Source organism: Meleagris gallopavo, chromosome 6 (assembly GCF_000146605.3).
Source record: "Meleagris gallopavo isolate NT-WF06-2002-E0010 breed Aviagen turkey brand Nicholas breeding stock chromosome 6, Turkey_5.1, whole genome shotgun sequence".
NCBI lineage: Eukaryota > Metazoa > Chordata > Aves > Galliformes > Phasianidae > Meleagris > Meleagris gallopavo.
Window position 1 is genome coordinate 5,309,574 of NC_015016.2, and position 20,171 is coordinate 5,329,744.

The 20,171-nt window shown below is 37.6% G+C and overlaps 2 protein-coding genes across 5 annotated transcripts in view; one reads left to right on the forward strand and one right to left on the reverse strand.

Moving 5' to 3' along the window:
• Positions 1-20,171, forward strand: part of LOC100543777 (sodium channel protein type 5 subunit alpha-like) — a 589,192-nt gene that overhangs the window by 339,072 nt on the left and 229,949 nt on the right. The window lies entirely within an intron of this gene.
• PAXIP1 (PAX interacting protein 1) overlaps positions 1-20,171 on the reverse strand; it is a 33,173-nt gene that overhangs the window by 11,535 nt on the left and 1,467 nt on the right. The window contains exons 2-10 of the mRNA XM_031554012.1: positions 17,148-17,282; positions 14,966-15,009; positions 10,454-10,517; positions 9,515-9,628; positions 6,004-6,648; positions 2,602-3,319; positions 1,836-1,930; positions 812-907; positions 178-315 (exon numbers count right to left, since the gene is read on the reverse strand). Coding sequence (XP_031409872.1) covers positions 178-315; positions 812-907; positions 1,836-1,930; positions 2,602-3,319; positions 6,004-6,648; positions 9,515-9,628; positions 10,454-10,517; positions 14,966-15,009; positions 17,148-17,282 — 2,049 coding nt within the window. The remainder of the gene's footprint in view (positions 1-177; positions 316-811; positions 908-1,835; positions 1,931-2,601; positions 3,320-6,003; positions 6,649-9,514; positions 9,629-10,453; positions 10,518-14,965; positions 15,010-17,147; positions 17,283-20,171) is intronic.

Sequence of the window (20,171 nt, forward strand, 5' to 3'; positions counted from 1 at the left end):
CTCTGAATCACATGGTAGTCTTATGTTAATATGGGGTATACTAAGATTATGATAAGTTTTTACTTGTGTGACATAAGAAACATGCATTTTGCTTTGACTAAGCACTTTCTAGCTACAATTTAATAAAGCTCATGTAATGAAGCAAGCGTTCTTTAGAGGAAAGCTTTTTCTTCTTACATGCTGAGAGCATGGCTTTCCTCCTGGTGGAAATGCCACTGGAAAATGAAGGGCTCGATGAGGTGGTACCATTTTCTTCTTCTTTAAAATTGAGTTCAGCCAGTGTGCTGTAATACATCTCTTCCTTTCTCTTAAAGCCTATGAAGATATGCATGAACAACTTTTAAAAACTGAAATACATCTTTATTTTACACTTTTTCTACAATATAAATGTCCAATGTTAGTGACTTTTTCTGAGCATTTTCATGACCCTGTTTCTCACAGGATCTTACTCAGTGTTCTCTGAAATAAACTACCATGTGCATTATTAAAGTCTGCCACATTACAAACAACAAATGATTGAAAAAGAAAGTGTACCATGGGAAACTTGTATTTTACACTTAAAGCATGAAGTACATACTGAAAGCTCCCTACCTTTTCAGTAAGGGAATAAAAGCAGGCATTTCAGTTGTCCAGAGAGGTTATGGATGCCCCGTCCCCAAATGCATTCAAGACCAGGTTGGATGGGATTCTGGGCAGCCTAATCTAGTGGGTGGCAACCCTGCCCACAGCACAGGGGCTGGAATTAATTTAAAAGTTCCTTCCAACCCATGCCACTCTTTGACCCAGTAATACGTGTTATTAATTTGCTTACCTGAGCATACATGTTACTGACTTGGCTTTCACACAGAAGATGTGTACACCTGCTTGTAAGAGTAGGGTCCACAGTCCCACCATGTGCCTGAATGATCTGGGAAAACAACAAAACAAGAAGTTACCTAACAATTTTAAAATTATCCTAAGAAACAAACAGCCTGAAATGAAGTCTAGTGTTCAAGAGACTGAACTATTTCACTGAAGAGTCACCCCTCCCCCCAAAAAAGTTTGTTGACTAGTTTCAGAATTTAGGGGGAAAAAAAGGGAGAAAACAAAATTAAGTATGTACCTTGTCAAGGAACTATAAAAAATTTAACTTTTTAAGATGCAAAAAAAAAAATTATTATTATTATCATATATTAACAAAACTAACCTCATTTTCTTATTTTTGCAATATAAGTACTAAACAATTTTTCATGAACCATTCAATTCTATCTCCGAAATAAACACCAGTGCTGTTAAAAATGTCAACAGCTTACTTGATTATGTAAAATTGTTGGGAAAATTCAACTATAAAATCCATCAGAAGTTTCTGAAGAACATCAAAGTCCTCTCATTTAGGAAAGGATACAATCAGATTTTTCTGAAAAATAGAAGTTGGCAAAAAATAGAAACACTATTCCTTCATCTTATTCACCCAAGTGGATACCTCACAGCCTACTAAGTGCCAAAATTATATGCAAAAAAAATTCATTCAATTAAGTTAGAGTGCAATGCTATATTACATTTGCTGCACTACAGCTGTCTAATTAGAAGTATAAACAGTTGGGAAGCAGTTAATGCTCTTAACTTAGCTAATGCTGTGAGTAAAAACCCAATTCAGACAGACACCACGTGTAAATCATTTACTTTTTTTGGTTTGCTGAAATAGGCTGATATTCATTTAAGTTATAACATAAACATTAAACCAAATGGTACTTAAAAGTACACGGTGCCAAAATATTTCCAATTATTCCTTCTAGAATTCAGTTACTATGAGAGCAAGGTTATAATGGTTCTTTGGAAATACAGTAGAATCTTACCCGTTTCCAGGTTGCTAACAGCTGTTTATCAGACATCTGTTCTGGGTAATCAGCAATTGCAAAGACACAACCCAGTAGGAAATAATCTTCTGGAACTGGAATAGTTTGGCACATAAAAGAATAGAAAATTAAACACCTAAAGGTCTGCAGAGTTCATCTCAGAACACATTCATTACATTAATCTTCACTACTATCAAGTTAGAAAACTACATTCAACTTTGAAGGAAAGTCTTGTGAAAAGCAGGATGCAAAAATCGATGCTGAGAGGAATACACAGATCTATAATCAACTAAAACAATTAAAAAGCTTTCAGTTCCGCTGGCATGAGCAGAATTCAAAGCCAGCTGTAACAATTTTACCTGATACTGACTCCTCATTAGTTTGGAGCTAGCATTTCCAAAATTCAAGCTATCTTTCCAGTTTTTACCCTCTTTGAAAGCCTCCCCAGCCCCCTTTTCAAAGGAAAGAACAGTATACACAAGCCAATGTTCTTCTCAGCATAATTTATGTACTTCATGCCTCTAGCATAGATTTGAAAATAATAAGTTAATAAGGTATCAGGACTCTCATGCTTCTCACGTTCCTTGGACATCCTTAGTTACAATTTAAATGTTAGCATGAAAATTATTAATGTCATGAACAGAATTTAAGTCTTACAATCCCACATTGCAAACACAGAGCTACTTTTTTCTTTTTAATATTCTAACCCAAATTCCATCATGCCATTAGCCATTTCTTTCCAAAACCAGAAGGTAATGTTACTAACTCTCTACTGATGGATCATGCCCAAAAAGCGGCTGCTGCTGCAGTTGTGTCTGCTGCTGCTGATGGTGCTGCTGCTGCTGGGTTACAGCTTGATGCTGTAGTGCTTGGGATGTCTGAGTTAAGTGCTGCGTTGCCTGATTCTGCATTTGCTGTTGCTGATGCTGTTGGTGTAATCTCTGTAAGTGCTGCTGTTGTAATTGCTGCTGCTGAATTTGTTGCTGCTGATGCTGTAGCTGCTGTTGCTGAAGGTTCTGCTGCTGAAGCTGCTGCAACTGTTGCTGCTGCAGCTGCTGCTGCTGCAACTGATGAAGCTGCTGTTGCAAAGCATGCTGCTGTTGGAACTGAAGCTGCTGCTGAGGACGGTGTAGCTGTTGTTGAGCATGTAACTGCTGCTGAGGAAATTGAAGCTGCTGTTGTGCAAACTGGTGCTGCTGATGAACTTGTTGCTGTTGCGAGAACTGATGAGTCTGCTGCTGCTGGAAAGACTGCTGGGAAATCTGGGGTTGCTGCTGCTGCTGCAACTGCATAAGTTGCTGAGGTTGAAGATGTAAAAGAGGATGGTGCTGTTGTTGCTGCTGTGCTTGATGTGTCTGCTGCAATAAATGTGTCTCTGGTGTTAGTTTCACTTGACTAAACAGCACTGCGTTTGGATGTCCCTGTTGGCTATGATTTACTTGTTGTTCTAAACTTTTTGTAGGTGCTGAAAGTGATTGCAATATCTAGAAAACAAAGATTAGTTTTGTGATCTTTTTGTTGTCATTCAAGTTTTAAAATATTTCAACGATTACTGGGAAAAAGCTCTCTTAAAAGGAAATCATCTTAAATACAAACTAAGCTCAACAAAAATCCTTAAATGCTAATAGTTTTCTCAAATGAAAAGACAGGACTAACACACAGAGAAATGTGGATCTATACTCTGCCCCTAATAAAACACAGAACACACTTCCGCAAAATTGAAGATTGAAACCCATCCCCATATTCTTGATAATATGCATTATGACGGTTAATTAGGTATCAGTAATTACACTCATCAACTCAACCAACTGTAGTACTCAATTTACAATCCCGTTGGCCCATTAAGTTCAAAGTTTAGCTCCATAGATTTTCTTTTACTTCAAAATCATTAATAAAGCTGCCGTTAATTAGTGCTGTTTGAAACACGGGAGTTTATCCAAGCCTTTGTTTTCCTGATCCAATGCAGATATATTCAGCTACATTTTAAAAAATGTGTCCCAAAATACAAAGAGAAACATGGATTTTCTCAGCACTCAGGGTTTTTTTGAGAAAAAAAGATTTTCAGTTGATACAAAGCGCTGAAGTAAATTGGAATTTCATTTTTAGATATGTAATTAACAGAAACAAGTTAGCAAGAGGAAACGTTAGCAATGAGAAAACTGGGCAAATTCCTACTAAAATCTGCTAGTAAAAATCAGAGCAATAGGAAACTACAGTCTCCTATCCCTCTAGATATCAACTCTTTAGCAGAGGTGACTCAAGTGCTTTTACAGTGCACTCCAAAACACCTCAGGCTTCATATGTGCAATGTTATGTTGCTGGTATAGCACACATTACAATTATGATTACCAGCACATCACCCATCATATGAAGCTCCGGACAGCACCACAGACACTCTAAGTATTCAATAATTAAAAATTAACAGATATAGAAAGAATTTGTGTGGTTTAACATTAGGAAACTCCACAAGAAGTACCAAAAGTCAAAATTATAGGAGTTTTGGGACAGATATGTCAAAAAACCTTTGGGCTATATTCACATAACTACTTATTAATACGATGTTTTGTAGCTATGGATCTTGCCATTCACTAGAAATCTCTGGTTCAACTTCCAAAGGCTGTGCACCGTAATACCGAACCCATCCAAGACCCGAATATCTCAGAATCACAGAATTGTAGGGGCTAGAAGGAACCTCTGGAGATGATCTAGTCCAACCCACTGCTAACGTAGGTTCCCTACAGCAGGATGCATAGGAAAGCAGTCAGGTAGGATCTGAGTATCTCCAGAGAAGGAGGTACTTGTTCCTGCACTCTGCCACCCCCAAAGTAAAGAAGTTACGGAAGGAGACTTAACCTAGATGGAGGACAACTTAACCTAGCCAAAGGGAAGTTCTATGAAAAACTGCAGAACTAATATTCTGGGATACCACAGGGATCTGCCCTCTATGAGGCAGTTTCACAATTCTCACAAGCAAAGACTTCCTATAAGTACTGGAGCTAGCACCTTAATTCATACAGCAGTCAAGCATGGTATCTAAAAACAGTCCTACACCACAGCCCATCTCCAAACTAACAGACTTGCAGAAGAGAACAAGGGCTAACTGAATCACAATACCACCAACTGCCTTGTATCTGCATAAGTACTAGTTGTGAAAAACACTCTGATATTAGGCCATTAAACAGTATTTTATACAGTATGACTGTGCTGTAGACAATGTTGTATTTAGACATGAAAGCACTGGCCACCCTACCAGAATTTTGGCAACTCTGCTCATTCTTCTCCCAGAAATCTCACTCCTTCAACAGTTCAAGGCACCGAGAGGAGGTATTTAAGTCTTACAAGGAAGCTAGCACTTCCTTCTCATATAGGCAACAAGGAACCAATGTTTCTGAGTGCCTCCACTTCCAGTGTTTCTTTTGAGTACCACCTATAAGGTTGTATATTATTCAGGCACCTTTGAAAGTTTGACTTTCAGACAAACACCTCAATATTAATTCATCAGTATCATTAAAGTTATGCCTAACATTTAGCAGCACCTGCTTTTCCCACACTCCCTTCCCATAAACAGAATTTCAATGCTGCAAGTTACTTCAATGCACGCTCACTCATTTTCTCTTCTAAAAATAAATTCAACGCAAAAGCTACAATTATTTCAACTGAGTGTCAAAAGAAGTTGTAAATTAGGACTTCTGCATCATAATCCTGACTATGCTGCATAACAACTTAATGATGTCCAGCAGAACAGTCTAGAACTGAGCCTACTCTAAGAACAATCTGTTTTACACTTCTGTTTATCCCACTAATAATTCCTTGCACTGAATAAGAAGCCTGAAGGATTTGAAATCAGGTTTTTTGAACTAGACAAATAATTTGAAATTAATGAACCTTTTATTTTCCCCAATACTGAAATACTGGGAAACTCTAAACCAAGCCATAGTTAAACACAGCTTTACTCTTAACTCTTTTTCCACATGCATTCTTACTTCTGTGAACCTGCTAGGAATGAAGATAATTATTATGGGGAGGTTACTGATTTGGCAACAACTTTTAAGTAACAAATTTAATTCTTTGTACTACTGGAGAACAATAAAAGGAAACTTAAGTTCTCAGAAATGTTAGTTCCTAATAACAAGTCATATATCTTGTAAACAAAAAATCCAACACTTACATGTGCTACATTTGATGGTCTATTAATCTGCTGAATATCAGCACTATTAGTAATATTCCTCAACGTCCGCACTGCTGGACTCCACGCAGCCATCATCTCCTGTCGGTCAGAACTTTGGGCACCTTGTACCGAAGCCATTAAATTGCCTCTCATATCTGGAGGCAAGATATTACCTGGCACTGGTGGGACATTGGCACACAAATTAATTAACCCAGAGTCTTTCCCTTGAGGCAACCTACGCTTTGCTGTGGATGCCTGTGGAACTTCAGCTGGTGTCCAATTCAAATTCCTCTCTTGCTTTTCTGGAGAAGAATCTGAAGAATCATCAAACATCAGTTCCCCTTTTGCCTTGTCAGCAGTAGTAGATTTTGGTGAAAAACCTTGATCACCCAAAGGTGATCCTTCTCGAGAAGATGCTGGGCTTGATAACTTTTCATCAGTACTAGCTTCATTTTGAGAATCTTGCTCTTCATTTTCTGCTTCTTCCTCTTCTTCCTCTTCCTCCTCCTCTTCTTCCTCGTATATAATTAAACGAGGATGATATGGAGCCTCTTCTTTTTTAGTTTTATCAGCTATAGAATCCAATACCCACTCTGGTGTCACAATTTTAACACTGTCATGCTTACAAGCACATTCGTATTTCTCCTAGGAAAAAAAAAAAGAATAAAATAAAAGGACAAAAACATTTCATTGAAAGACAAAAAAAAAACCCACAGCCAATTAAAATACAATTGACTAGGAATGCAAATATGCATATGATCAAGTCTTCACCTGCAGAACATCACTAAGTAGGAGAAGAGTTAACTGCCTTAAGTTGCAGCTGGGGAGGTGCAGGTTGTATATTAGGAAAAATCTCTTCTCAGAATGAGAGATAAAGATCTGTGTGTACTTCATTGTGCCTTAAGAGCTGATCACTGAAAGGGTGAATTTTAACATGAATACAGATCAGTAAGAGAAAGGCTACTTTCCATACACCTTCTCAGAAGTTGCAAACTGTAATGTGGTCCTCACCTTGAAAGTTATTTTTCTATCCATGTATTAGCTAAACAAATTTCTATGGATGTTTATGATATTGACAAAGTAGAACATTTTATTCCTCCCTATGATTTCACCATTATTTTCCCAACTAAGCAGACGTACACACACAGAATGAATTTTCTATGTGTTCAAATGTCCTCTCTGATAGAAACTCCTCATAAATATCAAAATAGTGAAAAAACTTTTAGTATGAGTTTTGGAACTAATTTCAGAATCTAATATTTAAAAATGATTAAACTGGGATTTTCTTCATATGTCAGACAACATAAATTAACAATCAGTGCGTACAAAGGAAATTAATTTCATCTAATGATTCTCTAGTTATTTCCTACAATGAAATTGTCATTCATACCCAATAAAGAGATTACAGATGAAACAGTTTATTTGCAGATAGAAGTTTTTGTTCTATTTTTTTTTTGTGGTGAGAATTATTAAGAACCTTGTTTTATCATCTCATGTCTAGACAAAGCAATCATTCAAGCTTTCACTGGCATCAAAACTATTCGTTACAAACTGCTGCAGTTTCCCTTGTAGTGCATGTTAGAGCAGCAGACCTAGATGTGTTTTAAATAATCGTCCCATACGTTTGCCTCTATTCATTCATTGCAGAAGCAAAGCAAGGTAATTATTTTGTCCTAAAGATATGAAATGCTGGTGTGTTTTCTTCTGTTCAAGTGGTAAATTTAAGACAGTGCCCTTATTCTAAAGGGTTTATGATTTAAGGTAACAGTTAAATGCATACCATTGCCCATTCAATTTTAGTTACTACTGCTCTTCAATCAAGTATTCCGTATTACTGCGATGGAAAAGACAACTAAGATGGTGTTCAACACATCTTTTAGCATCCACAGAAGAAAAAAAAAAAATCACTGACTTGACCAAAATAACGTAAACAACCACTTACATGGGGGGGACAGTGATAGGACAAGGGGGAATGGTTTTAAACTGAGACAGGGGAGGTTTAGGTGAGATATTAGGAAGCATTTTTTCACACAGAGGGTGGTGAGGCACTGGAACAGGTTGCCCAAGGAGGCTGTGGATGCCCCATCCCTGGAGGCATTCAAGGCCAGGCTGGATGTGGCTCTGGGCAGCCTGGTCTGCTGGTTGGTGACCCTGCACATAGCAGGGAGTTGGAACTGGATGATCATCGTGGTCCTTTTCAACCCAGGCCATTCTATGATTCTATGAAAATAAACCCTAAAAGCTCTTTTGTAAGTTTTAAATGAAATAGGGTGGAAAAAAGCAAGCATTACCCATACTGAGTAAGCAATTTTCCCTTCTCCCAGTGTCACCCCATGATTTTTCTAAAGCACTTTCCTACATATTACATGTAGAGGTTCAAAGCCATCTCAATAGCTGCATGTTTTTCCTCTTCAGATAGTTTATATTTTTGAAATACTAAAAAAGTTGTTGGTGGAACAGTAATATATTAAATTTATATAAAATTTAACTTGAGAAAGCATTATATATTAATGTAAGAAGATATTATATAGATCTTAGAGTTACTCACAAATAATTAACCCACGTAGCCTCTCTCACTGATCAGCATAGAATTTTAAAAGTGATGAAGAAAACGTTCTCATGTTACTAAAGGATAAAATATAATGCATAAAATTACAGTAAAAACTCCCTTCACCCACTACATTAACCAGAAAAATCTACACACACATTTTTGTTAAGTGAGCCTCAATTTCTTGTATTTTTAGTCTCTGAACAAATGCACTAAATCAATTACAAGTGTTCTTTCTTCTTCAGGAAGATGATTATTTGAACACTTCAGAAAGTTTCAGTGGAACTATTATAACCAAAGCCATCACAGTACAGAAAGCTATTCTGATGGGCTCAGTGCTGCCTTTAGCCAGTTACCTAATCTTTCTGATTCAGTTTCTCCAGCTGCATAAAAACATTTCATTTCCTACAAGGGAGTGATTGGAAGCACAACTACTTTGTCGATCAGAACTTGCACAGGAATGCTGCACACTGCTTAGTCCTTTTTAAGAGGAAAGTGCTGCGGGTCTTTGAGAGTTGTATTTCAGAGAAGTAAGAAATCTGTTCCTCCTTCCACACTGTATTCCTTTCAGGACATAACATCTAAGGGTATTTTACTCAATTTTCCAACTTGTATCTTTTTTTTTTTCCCTCCACTGATTTTAGCTACAGACATACAAGTCATCATCACTAATGATTATATGTGAAATTAGATTAGGACAAACAAAATAAAGAATAATACAATTTATTCAACCAGAGATAGAAACGACAGTATGAAATTGGACATATTTCAGATTAATGAGGCTTAAAACCATGCAGAAAATAAAGACCAACTGATTAACAGCAGTGCATAACCGTTGAATTTAGCCACTTAAGTGTGACAGACAAGCTGAAGGATCTTAACTTCAGGGTGAAGTAAAATTTGTCATTATTCAAAAGCAAATGAGTGACAAGAGGAAGAACTGTACATGTAATAAACTCTTACCCCCTTTGGCTCAGGCACAATCAAGTGAGTACACTTCTTATTCAGGTTCAGCTGGCAATTCCCACCATAAAAAGTAATCAAAGCCCACAGCGCATTTCGGTCTTCAGATGAAACCTAAGAAGGTAAAGAGGCCTTTTAGCTCTGTGTAACCAGCTGCCCTCTTCTTGAGGAATTTGAGCACAATTTTTGCCATCCTCGTTTACAAATCTGGCTAATATACCCACCTATCTCTTTTAAATACCGAAGTATCATGAAAATCACAGAGGAAAAGAGGTGATAGAAAAAGACTCAATAGGAAAAGACACTGAACAAACATTTTAGCCTGCAGAGGGGAGGAAGTTCTTTAACACAGAGCACTAGTATATCACCTTTCACAGTAAGTAAACATTAGTGATCAAGCAAACAGGATTTATTGATTATCTTAGCTGAATTTTTTAAGCTTATTAACAAGTAGACCCCAAATTAACAGCCTACATAAACAAAAGTTTATTTCTAACGCTGATGTTCAGCTCTGACAAGAAAGCCACGTGTGTTTAAGCCACAGAGCTGGGTATGAACACAGGCTACCGAAGCCACTTCCACTTAATTTACTCACTGGCATCTTTATTAAGCTTCCAGTGCAAAGCATGTATATCAGGTTGTCTGAATATTTTGTGCTAATGCCTAAACAGAAAAATAGGAACAAAGATTTTATACTGTACTCTTCATTTTAGAATCATCACAGTGCTGAATACAAGATGAATTACTGACTGAATGTTCAGTTTCAAATGCCCATGACTTCATTGTCAGTGGAAAACTATTTCCAGGTGAAAAACCTTTTTAAGGTGCTAATTCACACTTGCACACAAGAAGTCACATTACAACAGAAATACTGATATCTCCATTGAAAAGTGAAGCATCACACACACTCTGTACACTGAAACATGGTTCACCTCTTACCTGAGAGAGGCAGGCAGTAACTCCAAAAAAGGTCTGACACGATTCTGGAGAGAAGCCATTAACACTGGACAGCAGTTGTCAAGGATGTAAATAAATGAGTTTCCCGAGGGATGTTAGAAGGAAATAAAGCAATATGCATAGTACTCTCAAGCTTTACTTTTAAAAGCATGTGATTTGTTTACAATTCAAGTAGCATATAGCAGAAAGAAGAAAAAAAGGAAAGAAAGCCATAAAAGAGATAAGGACATCTTTAACATTATGACCAATTATGGTAGTACCACAAACATTCCCAGAACAGCGCCCTCAATTCCATCCTAGGATGCTCAGCTCAGGAAGTAAAGCACAGACGAGTTGGGTCTTTATCAGAGCTTTCTTCCATTATCATTGACTGCTTACCTTCCATACTTAGAAGTGAGAATCCAAAGAAAGTTTTGTTACAGTCAGCAAAAGACAAAACAGGATGAATATGGTGTGCAATAAATTCCATAAAATAACGGGTTTTTTTTGGGTTGAAGGCATCCTGCCCTTTCAAATTCTCAAAGACCGGAAAAGTAGAAACACATTCTCCTAGTACACAACATGGTTATCAAGTCCACAAAAGGTGCTGAGCAACAAGCATATAACTCCTATCAAGAAAAATAACAAACTAAGTACTAAAGAGATGATCTGAAAACAGAAGCAGACAGATCAGTATAAGTATCAGATTTTCTACAGCTATTTTTTTCATACCAAGGTACAAAATAAGACAAAGTTAGCCAGGCAACAGATTCTGAGGGAAAAAAATAACCAGGCACCACACCACTGTGACTGACAAACAGAGAAAACATCACATTAGGATGTAAAAACAGAAACACAGCCTGAAATTAATGTCAAGTTTTCCACCATACTTTCAACACTCAACAAGATCTCTGACAGCAATGCGTATTTGTTTTCAGATGCATCAGAGAGATGGATAAATGAAACAGTATGCAAAAACAGCAACAAGAACTTCTTACGGGGCAAGTAAATCAGACTTATGAGAAGAAACTGAAAGAACCAGAACAGATAGGCTTAAGAAGTTAAGATGACATCTTCAAGTCCATAAAAGGCTGCCAAATGAAAAGAGAAGTCATTTGTTCTCCCTGGTCAGAGTGGCTCAAATAAATCAACATGGGGCTATAAAGCAGCAGGTAATGAAGTTAAACTCCAGCAATACATTGCATCACTGCTGTAAGGTGACTGGGAAGACTATGAATTAAGTCTCCATTCGGGGGGTGGGGAGGGTCAGGACTCATGAAATAAGAGAGATAATGGTTTGACAGAAAAGATGTGGGAAAAAATAGATGGGCTGATTTTATGGCCTGTCTTTTCCACACTTTTATATGGTTTTAAAGTACATATATAATTCTTTGGAAAAACAGATTACAAAAACAAATGTACAGTGTGTCAGAGAGCAAGTAAATACCAAGACTTCTGTCATCGAACAAAATTATTTTCCTCATGTTGCTGACAAGAGGCACAGCAATAGTTAAAATTCTGAGACAGAAGAGACTACACACAGAAAACTGACAACAAAGCCTAGAGTACGTTAAAACTTAAGAGCAGATTTACTGCCATTATCCAGAGTACTCCAAGAAATACAAGTCCAAGGAGCATCCTAAATTTCACAGGGTTGCTCAGTACTTCATCTAATGCTGAGATTCAGTACTGCATCTTTTAACAGTGCAGTTGTCCACTCTTTGCTTTGGCATCTGCTCCTAGCACACAGAGCAGCAACAGCTCAATACATAACTTCTAAGATGTCCATCAGTTTGACCCCAGCTTGCACTTGCTAAAGAACAGGAGTGAAATGCACTGCCTCACAGGTTAGCAGCAGCAGAACAACGTTCTAAGTGGGCCTGAAAAAACAAGAGTGATGTGACAAAGCTCACATCACTTTTCTTCAGCAACAAACATTCAGAAATGCTTCGACTCCCTTTCATCATACATACACAAGACCCCCCCCAAAAAAAAACAAACCAAACCAAAAACAATCTTCCTCATCACTACTGCATTTGCTGCTATCAAGAGAAGCAAGAAAGAAATCACCACCCCCTTTCTGGTATCGTAACCGTAGCTTTTCACACACAGAACTCTCATCTTCTCCTTCAGGAAGGCTGCTTCCACATTCCTTTTCCTGTTCCTTCCTTTTAATTGCAGGATAGTCAGATTTTGTTGATATCAGTTAGTATTGAACAGAACACCTTGCCTTCTGAAGTCCCCTCTGGTGGAAACAACTTTCACAGCAGAATGTTAAAATGCATTCATAAGGAAAAAAGAAAAATTACTATGTTTATTCTGCATTAAATTTTTTTATATAGTCAAATGCCTATCAAGCACCAAAATTGGAATGTAAACAAAATCTTTAAGGCTCTTCCTAGATCCATTTATTTAACTGTCAAAAGGTATTTCTAGGACTAGCTTCTTTAGTGAATTCAGTATACTGAGTATTTCAACACAAATATAAATAAATAAAGGCAAAAAAAGTTGAATCTCAAAGCCTTACCAATCAACGGGGAAAAAAAAAGTTAAGTTTACTATTAACTACAACATTTTTTCCTTATTGTAGTACCTAAAACCCTGATGAAAGGCCGGATGCCACAGCAGTAGAAGTCATAAAGAGACTGAAACAGAACAATGTTAAGACTTAACAACCCATTTTAGTGAGCTCTGAATAAAATCCAAAAACACCAGGTTCTAAGGGCTAGAAAGAATAAAAGTAAATGTCCAAGTACACATTTATTGCTGACAGGTGTACAAAGCTTTCTTCCATGCAACTCAAGAATACGATCCTCCTGAGACCTGTCATTTCATTTGGCTGCTCTTATATAACCACAATAAAGACTTCCTAAGCAATTGCCATTCAGGTCTACATTCCCACACTTTTTGCTACAATTTAGTTATAGACTGCACCAGTCCATTTTATCTCTTGATTTCTCTTCTGGGTTTGTAATAAAATCAGAACTTAAAGCATCCTTTTGAAAACATATGGTTTCAGACAGAAAACCTATTGCCTAACAGTGCAACTTCTCTATGGAAGAGAAGAACATCAGCAATATAATGCTCTATTAGACAAGTTTGAAAATATAACTAATTCCAAGTTATTTTACACTTTCTTCTTTACAACCAGCCCTACACATTGCATTAGTGTGATCTAAACTCCCTTCCTGATAACGATAGGCTGATAAACATGCTATTTCTAGTAAAAAATACAATAAAAAAAATCACCAGCCTAGATGACACAAGAGCAACTGATTCGAGTATAGAAGTATTTTGGGTTTTGCCACGTCATGTTTGGTGCATCATTTACCTTTGGAAGTGAAATCATTAAAGAAAAATTCTCCTTAGACCAAAAGATAGTCCAGGACTACAGCAAATGTTTCATATTAACTGAATTCTATTTGACATGTTCATTATTAAGATCAAAACAGCTTTAAGTACCTCAATATATCATGTTTTTTTTATTCTCTTTTCCTTCCACAGCTCACTCCCTGAGCTGAATTCTCCTGGTAGAAGAGATACAAGGCATCTCCCAAACAGCCCAGACACACAAATAGATGCAAGGGCATCTATTTTGAAATACTAGATATAAAATTTGAATTCTGTATCACAGAAGCACATTAAGACCTGAAATTTCTAATATGAACACCTGGACTCTGGCTTCTACCACCTCTTGTTTTCCATTACGAACACTACCACCTGCTATCCTTCCAAAATGAGATCTCATGCCTGACAGCCTTCCTCCCTAGTCCTGCTGTTCATTGCAATCATCTGCTGGTATCTGTACTGAAATGTACTGTTCTGCTTCAGCTTTTGCATAAACATAATCCCTATTATGAATGGGCTGAGAAAAAAAATGAATTTCATCCATTCTCATCATTCCTAGGATCCAAAGAAAAACTGAGGAAAACAAATAAAGATGAAACAGCATTAAATAATAAAACAGAATGCAGTGTCCACGTGCAAGAATACATGCTCCAAACAAGCTGAGAAACATAAATCTAGCCAACATAAACCACAACAGTCTGCAAAAGACAGAGTCAAGCTAAGCAGTAATAGGAGTGTTAGCATGACCAGTTAACAAAGCACTATTACTAAGAGTATGGACATGAGGTATTGTGTGTTTATTTCTTCCTTACCTTTGGCTCTTGAAAAGGCCATAAAAACAGGCCATTCCACCAACCCAGCAATTGTCCCCTTATGGCATTCCAGCATTTCTCCCAGATCCTCAGTTAATGATCAACATCAAGCTAAAACGTTTGATCTATTTGATAACAAATTTCCCGCAAGCGCTTATTAAGTGCTTATCCAAAATAGCCAAAGGGAGACGAAAAGTAAAGCAAGACAAAGAAGTTCTTAACAAACAAAATATATCCTATTATTTCAAAAATGTAAGATGTACATACATGTAACAATCTTCATTCACTCAATGCATGTGAAATGCATTTAAGATGTTTCCTACAGCATTTCATCACATTTTAACTTAAAGGATACGGAAGGAGAGCTCCACAACGAACAGACAGGATCACCCAGGAAGGCTGAAAAACAAAAATCGTGAGATGGAAAAACCAAACTCATACTGCATGAGTGAAGTGCAAGTTAGTGACCAACTAAGTAGTGCATCTAGTTTCAATAGCCACCCCTCAGCTTTAAAGTTTAAGTGTTTCACAGATGCTTTACTTCGGGCTTTACCAAAAAAACGTTCTGACTGATTTGTAAGTTAATAGAGACGTTCTCAAAGATCATACAGCAATATGGGAATAAGACTCTTGTCTTTTAATTCCATTGTTCTTTGGATGCTATTTACAGTATTTACTCATGCACGCAGTTCTAAGATATCAATTCCCTACCTTACATTTTAACCAAGGAGTTGGGAACCATAACCTTACACAGAAAGGGGTTTATATACACATAAAAATGCTGCATACTAAGCACACAGGTGATCGGCCCTAACCAATGGTACACAGCAACAGAATGGCTCAAAGAGAGAGAAGGAAATGGAGAACAGAGGCCACGTAGGACAGTGGTCCTGATACGAAGTATAAGGAAGAAGGAAGGAGTACCATCACATTTAATGACTTTTTTCCTCCCCACGCTCTCCTCTCCCCCAGTATACATATACTCACACATACACTGTAACTGTTTATGGTGTCCCTATTTGTACTATTCTCTCTCATTTAGAAACTGACAGAGGTTGTTTTTGTTTTTTTTTTAGTTCTACTGTTTGCAAAAATAAAAATAAAAATTGGGAGATTTCTCTCCCTCAAATTTTTCTCTTCCTTACTCTCCATCCCTTTTCTTTCTGCAGCAAGCTACCTTTGCCTCCAACTTTCATTTCCTTAACACTAAGTCTAATCTTCTTGATTACAGAACATGCTGCAATGTTTTCTGGTCCAACTAAGCAACATCACTGAAAGGCCTGCTGTTTGGCAAACGACAGAAAGTTTAGTCAGTGGTACTTAAAAAGAAAATTAAATTATTTAATTGAAAGGCAGCCAATAGCAGAAAGTTCTGCTAGGACAATGATCCCCTTCCATCCCATGAAAATGGCTGCAGTCTTCTTGTTTTTCAAGACTGAAATGATGTCACTAAGTACTTCATGAAAGGGAGAAATTAAGAACAAAAACTAAGCTTAAAATTAATTATTACTCCCATCTAGAACGATAAGGCCTTGTGTTAAGCACCCTTTATTTTTTGGAATTTGTCAATTTATACTTCACTGCCAGATGAACTCCCATGCTATAAGCCATCAGAATTCAGGACTGTCGCCTGCAACTACATAGAAAGAATAATCCAAGATCCCTGGCAGAGAAATAATAATTATTTTTTCTCATTGCTCATGAACTGCAGAACAACAAGCTCACATTTTCAAACGTGAAGCCTGGAAACTTTCACTGGAAAAATAAACCCATACCGCAAGAGGGTAATAAAATACTGACAATTTCATTGTAAGAAAGAAAAAAGTCAGAGACTTGACAAAATTAATATGGGAAAAAAGTCTATTTTTCTCAAGTTTATTTTGTTGAAAATTAGCACCGTACACCGTACATGTAGAATCCACAAAATCATTGTCAGGAGAAGTTCAGGTTGGATATTAGAAAAAATTGCTTCTCAGAAAGAGTGATAATGCATTGGGACAGGTTGCCCAGGGAGGTGTTCAAAGAAAGGGCAGATGTGGCACTGAGGGACGATGGGTTGATGGTTGCACTAAATCATCGTAGTGCTCTTTTCCAATCTTAATGATCCTGTGATTCTGCACCTTGCCAAGTACATGTTTGAAAACAAACAAGGAAAAAAAAAAAACAATCTCAATCTCTACACCTTTATGCTGAGGCTTTCCATTGTCAGAAACTTATTAGAAATGTTCCTGAGGGGAAAGTTCATAAGTAAAATTGAACAGTGCAACATCCCACAGATAGATGAATGAAGAAAGAATTTCAGGAAGGGACACACACACATAAAAGAAAACCCATCAACAGATCATCAGATACAGAATAACCACAAAAGGAAAGGAGAGAAGAGAATTGTAGAAGTCTACAACTCAGGAAAAAAATCATGAAACGAGACTCGAAGAAATGTAAAGGTAAGTTTCATTCAGACATCATCTAAACACTGGTATTTTCTGTAACCATAACCCAGTAGCTATGTCAGACAATACAGTGGAGGAGTCACCCACCTTTACCACAGGGAGATCAAAAACTTCACGAGATTCTCCAACCTCTGGATGGTCTCCATCTTCTGAAATAATATGTGAGGCCAGGGCATTGTAAGAGACTTCCTTTGCTTTCCCAGCTTTCAGAAGTTGAATAACCTAAACCCAAAAGAGAAGAGAAAGAAGTGAAAAATTATTACCTTTCGTTTGAGAAAAACAGTAACGAAAGAACAGCAGCACATCAAGGGAACGAGTTCTCTCTTGGTTGCCCTGTAGAAATGGGTAGCACTCTTTTTTCAACAAACGCAACCTATTTAAGTCCTGATTTCCCAAGCTTGCGACTCTGCTGCGTTTTGATGATTCAAGTTGAAGTTTTACTTCCAAAATACTTCAGGCTGGGGAAGAAATTTGGAATGTTTCAACGTTTTTCCAAAACATACAGTTCTCAAAAATTGTTTTTTTTTCTCAGGCAGACTAAGGAACTCTCTCTCCTCAGCATTTGATTTTCCATATGCTAGCTTCAGAAGCCTCTGAATACACTTGGCGCAAAGAAAAGAAGAGCAACCTAACTCAATGTGTAGCCATGAAAGCTACAGAAAAGCAGGTGGAAAAAGGAAAAAAAAAATTAAAAAAATTTGGATACGAGAAGGCCCTACAAGCAAAATAAGTCATAATCACTGTCCTAAGAAGTGGAGGTTCTAACAAAGAGCTGCTGTATTGAGAATTGATGGAGGACTAAAAGTGATTTTGATAAAGCAAACAAAAAAAAGATAAGAGAAAATAAAAAGCAGAAGGACATATGCCCTCTAAGTTACTCTTTTAAAAAGGTAAAGCAGAAATTTTTAATTCCATTACTCTGCCTTCAGTAATCACAAAAAGCCTTCACAACTCAAAGTGTATCTTACTCCTTTTTTACAAGGCCAATATGTAAAGTGTCTGTTTAAGACATCACCATTCTCTCTAGCCCTGCTCATAAAAAAATGGGAGTCAAGATATAAGACTCACTTCAATATAAATAAAGGTAACGCAGAAGGCAGAGAGTGTGCAGGGGAATAGGAGAAAAGCATTCAAAAAAACTGAGGCCTAAAATTTAAGTGTTTAAAATGCCAATGAAGATCACTCTTTTTCCTTTTATGATTTGGAAATGAATAGTTTGACTTTGTAATGGTTTTGCAGAACCAGACTGGCATGAGCACCACAGTAGATCCAGATCAGCCCATCGCACGAGCTCCTTGTCCTGCACAGCTCTGCAAGTTACATGCTCCCTTCAACTGTCTATTTAAGGGAAGGCTAAAGAGAGGAGAAACTGTAATCAAAGCCAAGCATCCAAATCTGACAGCATGAGGAAAAAGTTACAGCTAATAAATTAAGAAGACTTCTTTGTTTCTTTTAGTTTTGTACCAAAGAGTCAATGCAAAGAGTTTGCTGGTGCAGGAAGTTACACCAATACCAGGCTGTAAGTCTGACATGGTGAAGAGATGGATGATGATGTCACAGGATTAAAGCAGTATGAAGAAAACTTTTCTAGGGTAGCCTATGTCAACTTCAAAATTCCTCCCAGAGCACACGACTTCTTCAGCTGAAGCAGTGACAGTGAAGCAGTGACCCAGAGATTTTTCCCTGTATAGGACACACACGCACACGCACACCCCTTTAACTAGCAAATAAAATCCTGAAAAGCCCTAAAACGGTTACTGTAAAAATCCTGTGCTTCAGGTGCAACCTTAAATCCACTAAATGAAATTTAATTTTGCAGGCATGAAAAATTTAAATCATTCCCATTAAAAGTTCTGTTAGAAGAAACAAAAGAAGAGTTTAAATATCTGAAATAAGGCAATGGATATTAAAAAATACTATTGAAATAAAACAAGAGATAACCAGAAACCAAATACCCTGCTTAAAGTCCTCATGCTACATTGCATCACTTTCTTTCTGCATGAAATACTGATTTTAACCAAAGTTACCAAAGCTCGACAGTTTGGGTTTACCTATTTAGGAAAGCAATAAAAGCACCTAAAAAATAATAATAGCTGACATCTAGTCATCACCTCCTGTAAGGTGAGAACAGCCAAGTGCACATCCCAATGGAATGGATTCAAATTTGACTGCCAGCAGCCTAATTCTCCTTCATTTGCCAAAGAACAGTCAGGCACGATTCCAGACTTTTGTTTCCCTTCTAGTTTATGCCGCATATGCTTTAACAGGTAGTGGGTATGCAGCTTTCACACGACTATGTGATGTTTCCTAACTCATGGATTTGTTTTGATTAGGTTGCTCACTTGTGCTAGGCCTGTTTCAGTATTTATTAAGGTAACTGGTCTTCAGTGAAAACATTTGGAAACGAGCTGATCTAAGTGTGTTCGTGCCCAAAGGATGAAGAAATGAACTGCTTTTCAAATTCAATCTAGCATCCACTGGTACATAAAGTATAAATCTGTGTGAAGCTTTTTTAAGCTTTAGAGTCTACCTGAAGCTCAACCACAAGTAGATGAGTATTTTGTACACCTGATCCAGAGCAAATCAAAGCCTTGTAACAATGACATTGCTACGAAGGATAAAACTTTATGTGAAAATAAAACTTGCCCAAGTGGTTGCTTGTTTACTCCCTGTCTGGTAATACTGCTACGTCAACACAAACCTTACAGCATGCCTTTGGGGCCGTTATTTATACAGTAACAAGCATCTTGCTGTGTTTTGCACTCATCTTCATACAATGCCGTTGCAACCATAGGATTTGAGTTGTTATCCCCACACCATTTCCAAATAGTTTAAGGTTAAGGTCTGACTGCACATCAAGGCTGCAGTTCACACATAACCTACAGAACCCATCTCACAGGTCAGCGGTGCTCCTGGAACTGCCCCTCAGGCTCAGTGCACGCCAGGACACCGACCTACACGGAACAAAGACTCAACTCCCGCACCTGGCAAAGGAACCAAGACAGACACACAGACAGACAGACACACAGACACGGTGTGGGGTCGGGCCAGGCGTCCGCGCGCGCGGGCCCCGCGGCCCTCAGCCTCTCCTCAGCACCTCAACGAGCGGCA